The sequence below is a fragment of the Sander vitreus genome, chromosome 10, assembly GCF_031162955.1.
Source record: "Sander vitreus isolate 19-12246 chromosome 10, sanVit1, whole genome shotgun sequence".
Lineage (NCBI taxonomy): Eukaryota > Metazoa > Chordata > Actinopteri > Perciformes > Percidae > Sander > Sander vitreus.
The window spans coordinates 22685797-22702539 of NC_135864.1; the positions used below are offsets into that span (position 1 = coordinate 22685797).

The following is a 16743-nucleotide window of genomic DNA, read 5'->3' on the forward strand; positions in this document are numbered from 1 at the left end:
AAGTGTCTCTCCCTTCATTATTTCCATCACAGGTCTGTAGTGCTGAATGCAGGGTTACTAAAACCCGCGGGAGCGTTGTCGGAGCCTTTCTTCTGTCCTCGCTGGGCCAGTGCTGCACCCAAAGGCTCAATGTACACCGGTGGCAGGCTGTCATACTCCTCGTCCTCCTCCTGGATCATCTGCTAAGGAGGAGCAGACACGTTTTGAAATTAGACAGTATTCTATTCTAAGTACACAAGAAGATGGACTTTACATTTTATACTCACCATTGATCTATCATTTTCAGGCATGGTCATATATTGACTGTCGTCCAACGAGTCAAGGCTGTTGTGATAAAAGAAAAACGGAGTGATCAAAGCAGAAATAAGAGAGACACTACAGGCAAAACATCATTTTAAATGTTGAGGTTTGGGGCTATTCATTTATTAATTTTAACATGTCTTCTTTCAGACTAGTGGACATAAAAAACATCCCAAATACCTAATGTGCCTGTAGATTCTCCTAAATTCACCAAAAGTTTCGATAATGCCTCATTTGAATATTTAAACATACAACTTTTCAGAAAATGTCTAATACAAAAAAGAATTGTCTTAATGTAAGTAATCAACTGGATAATGTCCATGATGATATCTGTTAGTTAAACATGTTTTGCCCCATACACCTGTAGTGTCTAGCATAGTGTATGAATTTTACAAAACATATCTTTAAAGGCCGTTTTCTCAAAATGAGTTTTTTTCCCACACTCTAAGCCAGAAATCTTTTCAAGCTTTGCAGTTTCATTCCTATCTACTGTATATTTTGTAGGTGTTTACGGGGGGGTTGTTTACATACTGTATCATTTATAGCCCGATTTATGTAACATTTTCTACCTAAAATGTGGCAAAATAATGCCTCATATTTGCATATTTAAACATAATTTTAAAGTCTTCTTCTTTCAGACTAGTGGACAAAAAAAACATCCCAAATACCTGATGTGCCTGTAGATTCTCCTAAATTCACCAAAGGTTTCGATAATGCCTCATTTGAATATTTAAACATACAACTTTTCAGAAAATGTCTAATACAAAAAATATTTTGTCTCAATGTAAGTAATCAGCTGGGGAAGTTTCATGGTGAAATTAACTATTAGTTCAAATAGTTTTCCTATTCATCTGTAGAGTCTCCCCTTAATCATTTCAGAAATACAGCTTTTTTTCTTAAATCACTGTTTAGGTTATGGATTTAAATAAAGGTCACATGCCAACATTGGAAAGAAGAAAGCCAGAACTCCATCACAACATGCCCTCGAGAGCCCACTGTGACAAAATGTCCACCTGGAAACATTCCCAGTTTATCATCCAGCACTGCTGCAGAGTGGAGAGCGAGGTCATGTGTCACTGTGAGCCACCACCTTGTGACCGAGCAAATCACTGCTATCCACGATGGTGCTCGATGGTATTTTAAGCCCCCAACGTCGACTTCAAGGCAGCGCTGCGACCGTCGACTTCAAGGCACCTAACCCTAAAGGCCCAGACACACTGACCAGACTCGGCAGAAAAGGCAGTTGGGCTGATCAGTCTCCCGAGTTGGTCAAAAAAGTGCCTCAGAACACACCAAAGCGAAGAGACGTAATACGTCTCCATAACAGCAGGCGGCGCTAATCTGTATTGTCGCCCGGTCTGGTTTCTCTGGAAATTCAAAGACAGACTGTCATGGCGGCTTGTTCAGAATACGATCTCATATCGTACTAAAATAGTTCACCGAAACGTGTTTCTGAAAACATTTTTAAGCGAGAAATAGGCCATGCAGTTGTTGAATCTGTCTTCATTTCAGATCAACAAAGGTCAGTTTAAAAGATTTTCGTCAGATTTTGAGAGACCCTAGTCACGCTCATTCCGCTCCCCGTTTCTGGGTTAACACTCTACCAATCAGATGAGTCATTTGAGTCCGACTGCCGGCAGTGCCCGCCCCGCCGATTATACATGTCTAATCGGCCAAAATGATGGCCGACGGCCCCTCGGACGGACGACGGCACGGAACACACCGAACAGACTCGAGTCACTGACCTCGCCAGACTGTCCAACGGCCGATTATCGGCTTGGTGTGTCTCAGGCTTAACCTTAACCCTAACCCTAACCATTGCCTAATCCTAGTGCCAGCGCTGCCTGGAAGACGACGTTGGGGGCTTAAAACACCTATGATGGTGGAGATAGTCACAGAGAGGTTTTCTTTACCTGACTTTGTCCACATCTGAGTTCTCCTCATCCATGTCCAGCACCATGGTTGTGTCGATGTTGAGGTTGAGAACAGGATTAGCCCTGTTAGCGAATAATGACATACATAGGATGACAAACACGTGTCACATTTATTCATGTCATTTATCTTGTTAATGCTTGTTTCCTCACCCCTCCAAGGTGTACTTGTTGGTTCCAGGCACCACAGGGCCACTTTTCTGGTTGTCAGAAGTCACCATGGATGCAGAGTTCATGGCTTTAGCAGCCTTCAGCTTCCTCCTGTAGCTGTAGTGTGAAGTGAGTTGATTAACACAAACAGACACAGTAGCCTACCTTACATGGATGTTTTTAAACCTTTTCTGGGACAAACAGAACGGTGGTGAATAGTTAATTGTCCTGTCTAATCATGTTCCTAACTTTATTCCAAATCTTCTTTTTCTTACTTTCTGCGAGTGCACATCAGTGAAGTGGTGAGGATAGCCAGCACAATGACGAGGCCTGCCACCATCCCCAGCAGGACGTACTTCAGTGGGTCAGTTTCGGGTTCGATCACAGGAGCTTTCCCCTGAAACACAAGTAAGATATATATATCAGTATATTAATGTGTCTGTGGACGTATGAGGTTCCATTTACCCATTCATTGTCGGACACATTCATTTATAAATTACATTAAATTGTAAGTCAAATTAAAAACACTATAATGAAACAAACTGACAGTTCAGTGACATCTTGCTATTCTGCACTACACTCTTCTGTCATTAAATTCTGAAAATAAAGTCAATAATAGTAATGATTCATCCAATTGTAATAATTATTTTGGGGTTCCAACCTTAAAACCCATTAACCCGGCCTCACCTTTGTTCCAGATTAACATTGGGTTCAGTAACAAATATCAGACGCAAAATACAATACTGATGATTACAGTATACTGTACTGTCATAATAAAACTAATCTTTAATTTAGACACAATTAATTAATGCATAACTACACAGAAATACGTTTTAAGAAATTGTCATTAACCTACGCTTCCAATGAGGCTCAATATTTTGTAGTTTAGCTTAATAACTGTATTTTACACATTTGCAACTACAACAAAAAAAAAAAAATTTCCTCATTAGTGTCCTACAGCAACATTTTCTAATAGGACATTTTTTTCTAATTCATCTGGATCAGGGATTTTGACAACAGCAGTGGAAGATTAAAAAAAAAGGAAACTTACACCAACAATGTACAAGGGGCATGTAATGCTGCTTTTGTTAAAGAAAGTATAACATGACAGAAAAGAGACTCTTTCAGAAAATAAAACTTCAACTCTAAAACTGCTCATACTCACAATATCCGCAAGGCCGAGCTCTATAAGTACAAGAGAGTGTTGAGGGTCAGAAATCATCCTTTCCACTTCATTAGAGGTAAGAGCAGTCCCATTGGAGAAGACAAAATATGCTACTATGATCGTTTTTTCCGAAGCCCTGAAAAAAAAATACAACTTACTTACAGACCTAAAAAAATGAACCTAAATTGATGATTTCAGCTGTTTTAAATTTAAAATCAATCACTTTTTTTGTTGATGCAATTATCATCTACAATTATCAGCAAAACACTCTCTCCTCATCAATATGGTTGTTTACAGAAACACTGGCACCACCTAGTGGACAACAGTATGTGTATGCAAGTATATAAACATATTTCGGAGTTGCTGTCGACACCAGGCAGTGATTTATGATATTTATCAGTATTCACAGAATGCATCTTTTTTTTTATGTATGGGGAATTCAAATTTAGAGGTGATGAGAAAAGGGAACTTGCCTGGATGCTTCAGAAGTGTCAGACCTGATTGCAGCAATTTCAACAGCAGCCTTGGTGGCAGTCATAAGTGCCCTGGAAATGTAGAGATCAGAGAAAATAACAAGTCTCCGACGAGAAACATGATAGATAGAATAGAATGGAATACACTTTTTTTGTCCTAGAGGGGAAATTTGTCTTGGACATAGTGCTACAATCTGTTGCTTCACAACATAAACAGCATGTAACATAAAAACATTCTAAAATCAACATAAAATAAAATGCAAGTACAACACAATAAAATAATTTCAACATGAAAAATGAGATCAGCAAAGCGTCCTAAAAAGGCACAAAAGAAGGACACACATGACAGCACAGACAACACAACATCCCAAGAATGAACTGTAATTATTAAAGTGCTAAGTGCGAAAACGTGCTGGTGTATTTATCGCACCCCTGCTCTGCTGGGCTAAGATTCACTATTTCAAACTATTGGAGTTCAACAGCTTGACGGAAGTTGGAACAAATGATAACTTTAGTCTGTTTGTTTTACATCTCGGCACACGGACTCTTCTCCCTGATGGCAGAAGTTCACATTCAGAAGAGAGAGGGTGTAGAGAGTCTGCAGTGATTCTTTCGGCTTGTTCTCTGACTGCTTGCTCGTACAGGCTCTGTATGGGCTTGTACTCTTTCCTCCCTATTATCCTCATACTGTCTTGTGTGTGCTGACCAGACTGCTTCTCAGCTGCACTGTTAAGTTGCCAAAGGTAAGTGTTAACTAAATAAAACGTTAAGAAGTCTTCGATCAACTGATCAGATTCAAATCTTTTTTTTTTTTTATAAAACACAGCATAGCATGAAGAAATGTACCTGATGATTTCATTGAGGTTTTCTTCAACGAAGGCTTGGGATTTTGTAAATTCAAGTTCCACTTTATATGAGTCATCAACTGCGAAAATCTGCAAAATTAAAAGAACGGAAGTGTTAACACTGGCTGACATCTTGCTCTCTGTCTGGTGTTGTCATGAATGAAAATCCAGCTGGAAGATTTGAGTCACTCGCCTCCAGTACGGTGCTGGTGGAGAGGTCGCCGGTGTCCTTTGCGGTTACTGTCACCAGATACTTCCCTTTCAGTGATGTATCAAGCGTCTCGGAAGTTCTGTGGAAAGTTTGGGAAGCTATTAATGTGCAGCCATGGACAGATTATGAGACAACAGGCCCCTTGGCACAGACATATTATTGTGCTGTTGTGGTCATTTTGTCTCTTTTTGTAATTTTTCCATCTCTTTGTAGTCGTCTTTCTAGTCATTTTGTGTTTCTTTGTGTTTCATCTGTGGTTGTCTTGTGTGTGTCTTTGTGGCAGTTTTGTGTCTTTTTGTAGTTGTTTTTGCGTCCGTGTTAGCGCGTATATATGTCTCTTTTTGGGTGTTTTTGTTTTCATTTTGTGTTTTCTTTTTGTTCAATTTGCATGTCTTAGTTTGTAGTTGTTTTGTGTCTCTTTGTGGTCATTTTATGCGTCCTTGTATATTTTTTTAGCTTCTGTTTGTGGTCATTTTGCGTCTCTTTGTAGTTGTTTTATGTCTCTGCAGTTATTTTGAGCCTCTTTGCAGTTCTTTTGAGTCTCTTTGTATTTGTTTTGAGTGTCTTTGTAGTCATTTTGCGTCTCTTTGTAGCTGTTTTGAGTTTCTTTTTAGTTGTTTTAAGTCTCTTTGTAGCCGTTTTGAGTCTGTTTGCGGTTGTTTTGTGTCTCTTTCTAGTCATTTTGCATCTCTTTGTAGTTATTTCTGAGCTGTTTAAATTTACTTTCCAACAAGAAATATTTAAAGAAAGGCTCTGGTCCAGGTTCTGTTCAAAAATCAAAAATGAGTCAAGCAGTAAAAAACCAAAGCTTGTGAGAAAACCCAAACACATACCGTATGTAGAGCAGAATGAGATATGGCAGTATGATGCTGAAGAATGATTTTGTACTCACTGAATAATTCCAACATATATGTCCTTTTGCTGTGTGGTGACGGCATCGAACAGCATCTTCATGTCAGTTATTTGATTGTTGTTGTCTTTAAATTGGACTGCTGTTACTTTAAAATCAATCTGCCTATTTATTCCAGAGTCACGGTCTGTGGCCTGAGAGCAGCGAGAGATACAAGCAAGAATGTCTCGACATCATGTCAAATATCTTATTTACAAGCTGAAATCATGTCAGTTAGTTGCTTTTCATTCATACTCACAGTGACTCCTGCTACCGATGTCCCCTTACTTGCACTTTCTGACACCACAACTAAATCCAAAAAAGGACAAAAGTGATTTAACAAATTGCTCAAAAGTTGCATTTGTTTTGAATTTAAATGACTTGTGTGTGTTTTTAGTTGAGTAGGACAACATTTAGTTTAAGGGGTCACATGGCAAAAAAACACAGATTTAGATCAAATTTGCTTCCACACTCACCAAATACAGAATCTGAGAAAATGAATTCGGGAGCGTTGTCGTTGATGTCTGCAATGTTGATCACCATTTGCCCTACAATAATTAAAAGACAAATTAAGTAAAGTGACGTGATATCTGGGTTTGTAAGTCTGTATTTGACCTATGTCTTCATGCATTTATTGCTTTTATTTGATGCTTTTATGCTTTTGTTATCTTTACAACAACCCAGTGCTGACCTGTTGTGACACTGTTGTTCTCTCCTTTCTCTGTGTACTCGTCCACCACCTGAGCTTCTATCAGCACCTGGTCACATTGTTCGTAATCTGTTGTGCTCTCCGGGTTGACTCTGACGTCCCCCGTTGGATCCAGGATGAACCAGCTGCAGGGTGTCAGAGAGCCATTGCATCTGCATTTGACGGACTCCAGCTCGTATACTAGTGAGTGGTTTCCATCTTTGTCCTGTGCTGTAAAGTGCCCAACAGCCCCGCTGATGGTGGTGTTCTCCTTTACTGTCACAGGCGCTGTTGGCTTGAACTCGGGCCTCTCATCATTCACGTCCAACACGTCCACCTCCACCATCACTACAGCCATCTTCTGCTCCAGATCTGTTGCCTCTACCCGCAGGCAGAATTGGTTGCGAGCGCTCTCATAGTCCAGCTCAATGTCGGGGTCCACGGTGATGTTCCCCCTGTAACCCCGCTCCTCTGCAAAGGTGCGAATGATGAAGCTGCCAAAGCTTCCTTCAATGATTCTGAAAGAAATGCGGTTAAATTCTGCCGTTTGGTCCAAATCCTCAGCCTCAACAGAACCCACAAAGGCACCTGAATGGATTGAATAATATAATTAAACTTCATCCACATAGCTATGAACACTTGAAAGTGCTTTGACAAGTTAAATACTGACCTAATTCTCCTTCTTTGACAGAGAATTTGTATTTGGAGGCTTTGAATTTGGGTGTGTTGTCATTGACATCCTGGGATGCATCAAAAGAAAACATTGACCGTTATCATCCTCACAGGAGTGGCAGCTTCAGTCGCAACACAGCTACGATACTTCGCTACAAACTGCTGAAGACTTACCTCTACAATGATGATAACTGTAACCATTGTGGACAACGGGGGAGAACCCTTGTCAGTAGCGGTTACATTGAGCTCGATCCTCCCTTTCAGCTTCGGGTCCAGGGCCTCACAATCAAGCTCACCATTGTTTCTTAACACACCAGTGTTAGGGTCAATGGTGAAGTTATCACTGTACCTGCTCGGTTCAATTCCAAACACTATTTTACTGTTTTCCGTATCAGAGTCATCTGCATCAGTTGCCTGTCCAAATAAGAAACATTAGAAGAAATGGTTAAGAAACTACATTTCTTTCTTAATATTGCAAGTTCACTGCATTGCCAAAAATATGTGAACACCCGAAGAAGATATGTGACTGTTGAACATCTCAGTCCAAAACTACTGTACATTGTTATGCTGCTATTAAAGCTTCCTCTCTTCTGGAAAGGCTTTCGGAAGATTTTGGAATCTGCAGGGATTTGCTCCCAATTAGCCACAGGGGCATTAGAGAGGTCAAGCACTGATGTGGGGTGATAAGGCCTGGCTCACTGGTTGAGTTTATCCTAAAAGTGTAAGACAGGGTTGAGAGTCTGTGCAGGCCGGTTAAGTTCTTCCACACCAAACTAGGAGTGTGGAGTTGGAAATAAGTGAGCTTCTGTAGCACACTCCTCATCTCTGTTTGAGGCTACAGGCTCAAGGCTATCAGCCGCTACACAACCAAATATTCGACTAAACTACTGGCGGTCAAGTTAGCATTGTGGGTAATGTAGGCCCCAGGTTTTGACAAGGAAAAAGGCTTGGAATTAAAAAGTCTGTATCTCTGGTTCTGCTGCAAGAGATTTTTAATTTATTTTCTGTAAACCGTCCCCCATGTTATAGTGTAAAGTGCTTTTTTAAAAGGTTTCTTAATTAAAAATACTGTGAAAACAATCTGAAGTCTCAAAGAAAACAAAAAAGTGTCCACATCCTCCATCCGTAAAAGTATGGAAATTAGTCAACAGTTTTGGCTTTCAAATTGCTTTTTGCAACTTTCAGTATTTCTACCTCCCAAAGTAAAGACACAACCAAGTGTTTTTTTTTTAAATTAGCAATTAACAAAATATGTGGACTTAGGTTTATAACAATTCATTGATACTAGAATTAAAGAAATCAGAAATCTTGTTAAAAATAGCAGCAACACCTACGAAGATGGAAATATGTACTGTTCTCTTAGTGTTCTCCCAGTTACCTCTATCTTAAGTTCAAGCTCTCCACCCTCTTTAACAAACTCCTGGTAATAGTCTCTGTTGATGACTGGGGCCTGGTCATTGATGTCAGTCACAGTGATCTCCAGTACTGTGGTGCCAGGCTTGTCGTCTGTGTCTCTGGCCTGCAGCGTAGCAGAATACAGAGACCTGACCTCGCGATCCAACAGAGTTGTGTTTTTCACGTAAATTGTGCCCGTTTGTGGCTCCACGTCAAAATACAGTAGTCTGAAACACAGATACAGGCTGTTCAGTGGTATTGTCTCACTTAGCATGAGAGAAAAAGGTGCACAGTGGCTGCACTCAAATAAGCAGAATAGTTGGTTTGGCATACATGCTTTCTGGAAGAAGTTTGTAGGTGATGTTGCCTTGATCCATCATGTCAGGATCCTCTGCCTGGGGGGGGGGGGAAACAGTGTGTGCTTCTCAAGTGCTATTCAAGTGTTTCTTACATGCAAGCTCAAACTGTCTGAGTAACAATCCAGATAGTAAAGGACTTACAGTAATGGTGTCCAATATTGTTCCAACTGGAGAGTGCTCAGCCACCTCTAACTTATACGTGTCCTGTAGGAACTTGGGGCTGTTATCATTGGCATCCTTGATGTTAATAGTAACTGTAGCAGTGGAGTGGAAGGTGTTTTTTTCTTCATCTATGGCAATAACCTGCACCATAACACAAGCATAGGAAACATCTCAGACTGGTAGAGTGCTTTAAGAATCACAGATGACCAAAAGATGAAAGATGTCACTGATACACACACTTATTATCACAGACTCATGGGCTGCTTTGAATTTTTCTTACTTGTAGAATCATTTGCTGCTTTATTTCAAAATCCAGTTTTTGGGGCTGCTTGACCAGAAGCTGAACGATGCTGTCTGACATGGTAAATGGAGGTTCCACAGAAAACACATCCTTGTCCTCTCCCTCCAGGGTTAGTTTAATTTTGGAAGTCTGTGAAAAGCCAAGAAAGATGATTAATGCTTGATCATTAGTTCACTTATTATACAGCAAAACTGTATCTTTTAGTTGAAGAATGTTCTCTTCTTTGGGGATTTCTTCTCACCTTATCCAGATCTCTGACTGTCATGTTGATGGAAACAGAGCCGAGTGAGTGCTCCACGACTTCCCCTGTGAAGTGACTCTCCGTCACACAAGAGAGTCCACACTTGTAAAACTGTGGCGGTTTGTCATTGACGTCGATGATGTTGATCTGTACATTTGCTGTGGTGCTGACAAGGACCCCGTGGATGTTTTGTTTAGTCTCAGTAGCCTAAAATAGAACCAAATATAATAATTTCACTGTATCAACATTTTCCAAAATAAAGGTTCTCAATTAAACAAGGTTCTCAAGTCACAACCAACTGAATTTCTGTTATAGTTCACAGACTGCAGCAGGCATCTTTCTTTTGGTTTGGTGCTCATGGGCTGTAATTGAGAGAAGGCTGGTTTTAATGTGAAGGAAGTTATTATAGCCTAAGTTATGTTCAGGACTAAATGCCTAGTTTAATTTCCTGTGCCTATGTACAGTTACAGATGTGTCTAACCCTGTTCTCACAACCCTCACAAACCCTTTTCTGCTTCCTCGCCCGCTGCTCTCTCATTACAGGAGCCACAGGAGGGAGGATGAAGCTACAGTATGAAGCCTCATCGAGACACTGCTGCCACGCTGAGCCTAACCCCTTGGTTCCTCACCAAGACACCTCCATTCAACCTGCACTCATCCCCTCGTTCTCAACCCCTTTTTTTCATTGGAGAAGAAGACAACCGATGACGTTGTGTTCTTTGAGGGTACAAAAAAACTCTTTTAAAATATTTCTACTTTCCAGCCTAATTTTGATGCAAAACACAACTGTTGGTGTATTAGCTTGGGCTTTGTTCTCTGTGATGTAGGGAACTGAATGAGATTCAAAGAACGATGAGAGGAATGGCGAAATCAAAATTTTAGAAAATAATTTACTATGCTTTCTTGCCGAGAGTTAAATGAGAAGATGTGTGGATTTTCCTTTAAACCTTGAAACTGAGCCAGGCTAGCTATTATATCATGCTCCAAGTATTTATGATAAGCTAAGCTAATTCCACATTAGAGTGGTATCAATCTTCTTATCACACTCTCTGCAAAATGTTAAAATATTCCTTTAAATCATGGTCGTATGTGTTAAAACTAAAATTATAGGGACCGAAAATCGCCATGGAAATGTATATGTACAGTAAATGCATACAAGTCAGAGTAAAATTATATTTGGAGGATGAAATTGATGTTCTAACTGTACCTTTACAGTCAGGCTAACTGTGTCACCAATAAGTTCTCTGTCAATATTTGAAGATACAGTTATGTCGCCATCAGTTGTTGAGATTTCAAACAGGCCATCTACTGTGGAATCTGTCAAAAAATGTGGAAAGAAACAAAATCATTTCTTACTTAGTCACTTAGCGCAAACTACAAACTGTTACTTAGTTGATTAGGCTCACTTTCAATGCCATAGATCATAGCATCATTGATTCCTGTGTCCGGGTCTATGGCGGTCACTTTGAACAGAGACATTCCCTGGCAAAAAAAACAAAAAACAGAAGCAGTTGAAAGTCTCCTCATTTACACACAACTCAAAGCACGCTCATTGTCTGTAGATTTGTGTCATTTACAGCCTGATTTTCAGCAGCTTTGTGAGGAAAATGACCTAAAATATAACACCTGGACTCACACAAGGACATGTGTACATCAGAGTTAAAAGCAGATGTCATAACTGTGCAACAAGTGTGTAATAACTGAATGGTGGAATAAAGTGGATGATATTTTGACAGTAAAACTTTCCGTAACGCAAAACCTTCCGTTGAGCAAATGTTTTGATGCGGCACTCATATAAAATGCATCAGCACTTACCTTAGGAGAATTCTCTTCAACTCTTGCTACGTAGGGAATACCAATAAATATTGGGTCGAGATCTGGGACATCCACAACCGTAACGAAGGAAAAAACCACGCTTGAGAAGTAGTTGGTTTCATTCAAATAGCAATGGCCTCCACCATCCTGTCACGGGACACACAAGGATGATGAAATACAAAAATATTTTGTTTCTTGTACTTGAGAGATTGTTTTACATAAAAATTATATAATAAAAAAGTGATATTTGAAAATCAAACATTTAAAAATCATCAGGGAAATCTATTTACACATTTATTAATTTTTTTATGTTATGGTTAAGGTATAAATGTAGTGGGTAAAAACAACTGAATAACAGACCAAGATCCAACTGTAAATGTTACAGTGCTTCTCAGTCTGCAATCTATTATGGTAAGATAAAATCAGATAATACGCCCACAATGGGGACATTTGCAGTGTTACAGCAGCAAAGGGGATAGTGCAAAACCAAGAGGCATCAGTGAATAATGCATGTGTAAGATATAATACCAAATTTGTAAACAGTAAAAAATAAAAATAAAAAAATCAGTAAAAAAAGTAGTTAACAGTAGATGCAAAAGTAAACAGACTTAAAGTTTGAATATGCAGTATTCACAGTATACACATAAAATACATAATGCACAAATAAAATATTGATAATGATATTGCATACATTAATGCTTAATTAACTGTCCCATATAAAGAACAATTAAAACATTTTGGGAAATATGCTAATAAAATGTTTTGCAAAGAGATAAATGACAAAATTGACACCGCTCTCATATTTGTCTGTTTAGTATAAAGCTAGAGCCAAGAGACTTAGCTTAGCATAAAGACTGAAAGCAGAGGGAAACAGCTAGCCTGTCTCTGTCTAAAGGTAGGCTAACACAATCTGTCAAACAGAAACCTCTAAAGCTCTCAACTTAAAACAGTATATCTAATTTGTTTACGTCATACAAATCCAAGATCTAAAAAAACAGATATGTTATGTGCCGGACTGTTTCTTGGCCAGAAGCAGTGACTTCCTGGAATCTCCGCTGGTTGCCTGGCAACCTCCTGGTTATGACTTTGAAAACAGCTTAAAGCAAATAAGCGCATTTCCAAAAAAGTCAAACTATAGACCCAATCACAATATCTGTTTACAATGACTTCTGGGTAGTAAACTCTTGTGTGTGTGTGTATATATATATATATAGTATATTGCATAATACTTACCTTTGCGTTGATCTTCAGCCGATAGAAAGAGCTTAATGCAGTAAAATTCAGACTTCCATTTAAGTGGACTTCACCAGTTGTGGACACAATTCTAAAAAGACTGAATCCATCATTTGGAGTAACCTACACAACACAGTGTATATTATGCTTTAATGAGGTTTATGGAACATCAGAATATGATATTAATCAATGACATGGTTTACAAAGGAAGCTTACTTCATCAATGCTGTATCGAACAATGCCAGCATTTGAAGTGTCCGCATCAGTGGCCACCGCCTTAAACAGACACGTACCTACAGGGGTATTCTGATAAAATTGATGGAGGGGGGGGGGAAATTAAACACAAAAAATGTTTCTCAGTGTTAACAACTGTTTAAGTAAATTTGGACATCATGATGGATTAAAAAAAATGTATGCTGGAGTAGAGAAACTGATGAACAAAATGTTAAAATAATTATATGTTTGACTTACTTCGGGGATCTCAATATCATATGAAGAATCCTGGAATATGGGTCGGTTGTCATTGGCATCTTTTAATATCATAGTTATAGTGTCGTCTACCTGTAAGACATTGCGTGTTGTACGTTTTGAACATCATGAACAAACTGGTATGAAATGGATGATTAACAGTAACTTAAATGTCACTTACAGAATTGAAACCATCAGAGACACCAACTCCAAGAGTCAATACATTACAATTATCACAAGCCTAGAATACAAACATAAAAAAGAAAATATTAAATGACTAAAGCACATACAGAATCAAAATGATACTGTTAAATACTGAAGAGTCTTTACTTTCACCCCACCATACCTCTCTATCTAGTTTCCTCCTGATTGATACTCTCCCACTGCTGCTTTCAACAGTGAAGTATTGGGCATTGGGCTCAAGGAGTGAATAAGTCAGTGGGTCATTTTCTGCATCTGTTGCTTCTATAGTAAAGGCGTAGGCCCCTATGAAAATAACATCAGAGGAACATACATAAATGTGTATAGTATTTGTTGAGTTATAATGTCACAGTACAAAAGTGCACATCTATACCTATGGGGGTGTCTTCACACACTTGCACAACTTTATTGTTGATTGTAGGACTGGTATTTGCTGTAGAAACACAGTATAAGTAGAATGTTAGGTAGTGAGGTAAAGTCATAATGACAAAATTACAATATAATGAAGTGAATACTCACCATTAGCAAAGCAGATAAGGCACAACAGTAATATACTTCCTGTGATCCCCTCCATGTCTGCAAATAAAAAGGAAGAGCAATCTATTAAGTAGAGCTGGTACAATTAGTCTATTAATTAATAAGTAAATCAACAGAAAATAAGTGGGCAACTATAGACAAACGATTAATTGTCAATTATCGAGCGACAAGACTATAAGAGTCTACGGCCATGCTAGTGGTTTTGTAAACGTTTAGCACAGTGGTGCTTTGAGCTAAATCATAAGGTCAGCATAATGTTTACCTTGTTCACCATCTTAGTTTAGTGTGCATGGTTAGGGCTGCTGACATTTGCTAAGTAGCACTAAACACAAAGTACAGCTGAGGGTGATGGGAATTTCATTAGTTTTATGAGTATTTGGTCATAACAAATTAGAAATTTGACCTGAAGCACTAGATAAAAGATAAAGGGATCTGTGATCCAAATTTTGCAACACTCCATTTAATGGTTGTCAAGACAGTTCACTAAAAACCAGAAATGTTAACTCTATGTTGGCGATAGAGGAAAAGTCAAGGGTTTCACTTGTCATCATCATCTTGAAAATAATCTTCAAGAGACCAACAACAAGTATTTACAACAAGGACATATTACAGTATGCCCCTCGGTCTGATTTGACATTAATGATAGCTGAAAATTTGTTAACCCTTATGAAGGAAGTATTCACTTTAAGGATTTAATGAGTTTATGTTAATTAGTCTTTCTATGGATTATTGAGGCTACCTTTTTTGCGTTTTGCCACTGTTTCTACCTCGTGTAAAGACAGAAAAGAATTTGAATCGGCATTTTTGGATGTTATGAGCAACGATCAATCATTAATTTAAATAAGAATAAACAGATTTTTAATGCTGGGACTTCGGAGAATGAATCACTTTAAATATATCCATGCTTCTGAGAATTGTTTAATTTGAATATGTATCTATCAAAAGACAAGTATAGGTTATAAATGTACCCTACGGTTACAGTACAAGATATTTTACTATGTCAGATTAAAAGGAGCGGCCCAGATTTTCTCTTTACCTATCTATCCATTATGAGCAGAACACATTTGACCACCATTAACCTATGTGGTAACTAAAAACATCGCTTTAACACTTTAAAAATGTAAATTTAATGTAAAACGCCGTAGTCCAACTTACCGGATGACATTCGCAGAGGAGCTTCTCCTTTAATGATGTCTATATGAGACCTTTGGCTCTGGTTCCTCCTAGTGATTATCGTCTTGTAGTTGTAAAAATAAATGATTAACATGAAAAAGAAACGCACAGCCAATAACACAGCACTAAATCTCCCTGTATGTGCTTGTTAGAAACACCCAAAAGCATTTCATTGAAGACAAATGAATCTAAATATCCACCTGTTGTTTGTTCTCACACATGGCTACATTATGGCTGTGTAAGCCTGGGTAGTCCTCACCTCATCATTGGCTGGCCAGCCCTGTCACCGATAATACATGGCATCATGCCATACTGGGTCACCAGTGCCCATACCCCAACCCAGGAGCTCTTTTGTTTGAATGGGTGCTTCTGTTGTCATGGCAACAACAGCATTGTCTTTGCTTCCATTGAGAAAACCCAATGTGACCAGCGGCCTTTCTAAAACGTGGCTCATGAGAACCAATCAGTGGACCAATGCCTTTTACAGAAAACACAGATCCATGTTCCTCACTAATGAGCGCTTCCCAGTAATCCCACCCTTTTGGCCTTTCCTAATTAAAAGCCATCACACAAAGGATTATCTTCTCTTCCACCCACTGGATTCATTGAAGTCTTTAGAATGGAGGTACATGAAAACACGTTTGGAAAGCATGTATACAATAAATGTTGTGCACGTTCCAAACAAAACGGTTGTCATTTAGTCAGACAGGATTCTTTGGTTTTAGAAAGATTCCCTTTTGATGCCACAAAAGTAATTATTTCTGTTATAAAACAGATGAAAAGCATATCCTAAAGGTACTTGCTACTAATTGTAAAATATTGAGCTGTTACACTAACTGCTCTGAAGAGAGAGAATTGCCTTTTTAATAGGGATACACATGTTTTAACAACTGAGAGTCTACAGTCACGCTTGCATTTCTGTCAGGCTTAGAAACAGAGATAAATGCTAATGTCAGCCTGCTAACATGGTGAGAATGGCAATGTGTACATGCTGAGGCTTAGCAGGTATAGTGTTCACCATGTTCACCGTCTTAGTTTACCTTGTTAGCATACTAGCATTAACACAAAGTAGGCTACAGCTGAGGCTGCTGGGAATGTCTTAAATATATTAAATTTTGACCTGACTGCTAGAGGTGAAAGATGTGAATAGATAATCAAAATTATTACAATTAATTTTTAGGGTGACATGAGTCACTTGGTTTGATGACAGACATCCCAGAAATCTGTTCCTACAATCTAATCCAATTAGACTTTGGTTTATGATTTACAGTATTGAACACAACACTTCCACTCCTCACCAGGCAATAAAGATATAGAAATAGGTGGGAATGTCACCAAAGCAATTCCAGTAAACAGAAACAACTTTACTAGAGACCAGCTTGCAAAGGGTTACACCCATCTTTGAATTTGGCCTTCATTTTAATCTCGCTCGGTTGTGATGCTATCGCAGTGACAAAATCTGACAGACATGTCAAGTACAACAACTGGCAAAGTACTCAACAACTCGTTACAGGTGTCTCCAGGACCACATTTT

At 38.8% G+C, this 16743-nt stretch overlaps 1 protein-coding gene across 1 annotated transcript; it reads right to left on the reverse strand.

Annotated features, from left to right (window-relative positions):
* Window positions 1-26: 26 nt before the first annotated feature.
* On the reverse strand, window positions 27-14073 carry cdhr2 (cadherin related family member 2). The gene is made up of 30 exons (XM_078261464.1): window positions 14019-14073; window positions 13873-13932; window positions 13645-13784; window positions 13480-13539; window positions 13302-13391; window positions 13047-13136; window positions 12831-12953; window positions 11598-11744; window positions 11189-11264; window positions 10990-11099; window positions 9783-9989; window positions 9521-9670; window positions 9220-9381; window positions 9053-9114; window positions 8703-8946; window positions 7499-7738; window positions 7323-7392; window positions 6656-7240; window positions 6441-6512; window positions 6224-6273; window positions 5968-6119; window positions 5058-5154; window positions 4866-4954; window positions 4020-4091; window positions 3547-3682; window positions 2657-2778; window positions 2385-2498; window positions 2214-2297; window positions 237-324; window positions 27-167 (listed from the first exon to the last, which is right to left on the reverse strand). The coding sequence occupies exons 1-30, from the start codon at window positions 14071-14073 to the stop codon at window positions 27-29; spliced, it is 3888 nt and encodes a 1295-aa protein (XP_078117590.1).
* Between the last annotated feature and the right edge of the window lie 2670 nt (window positions 14074-16743).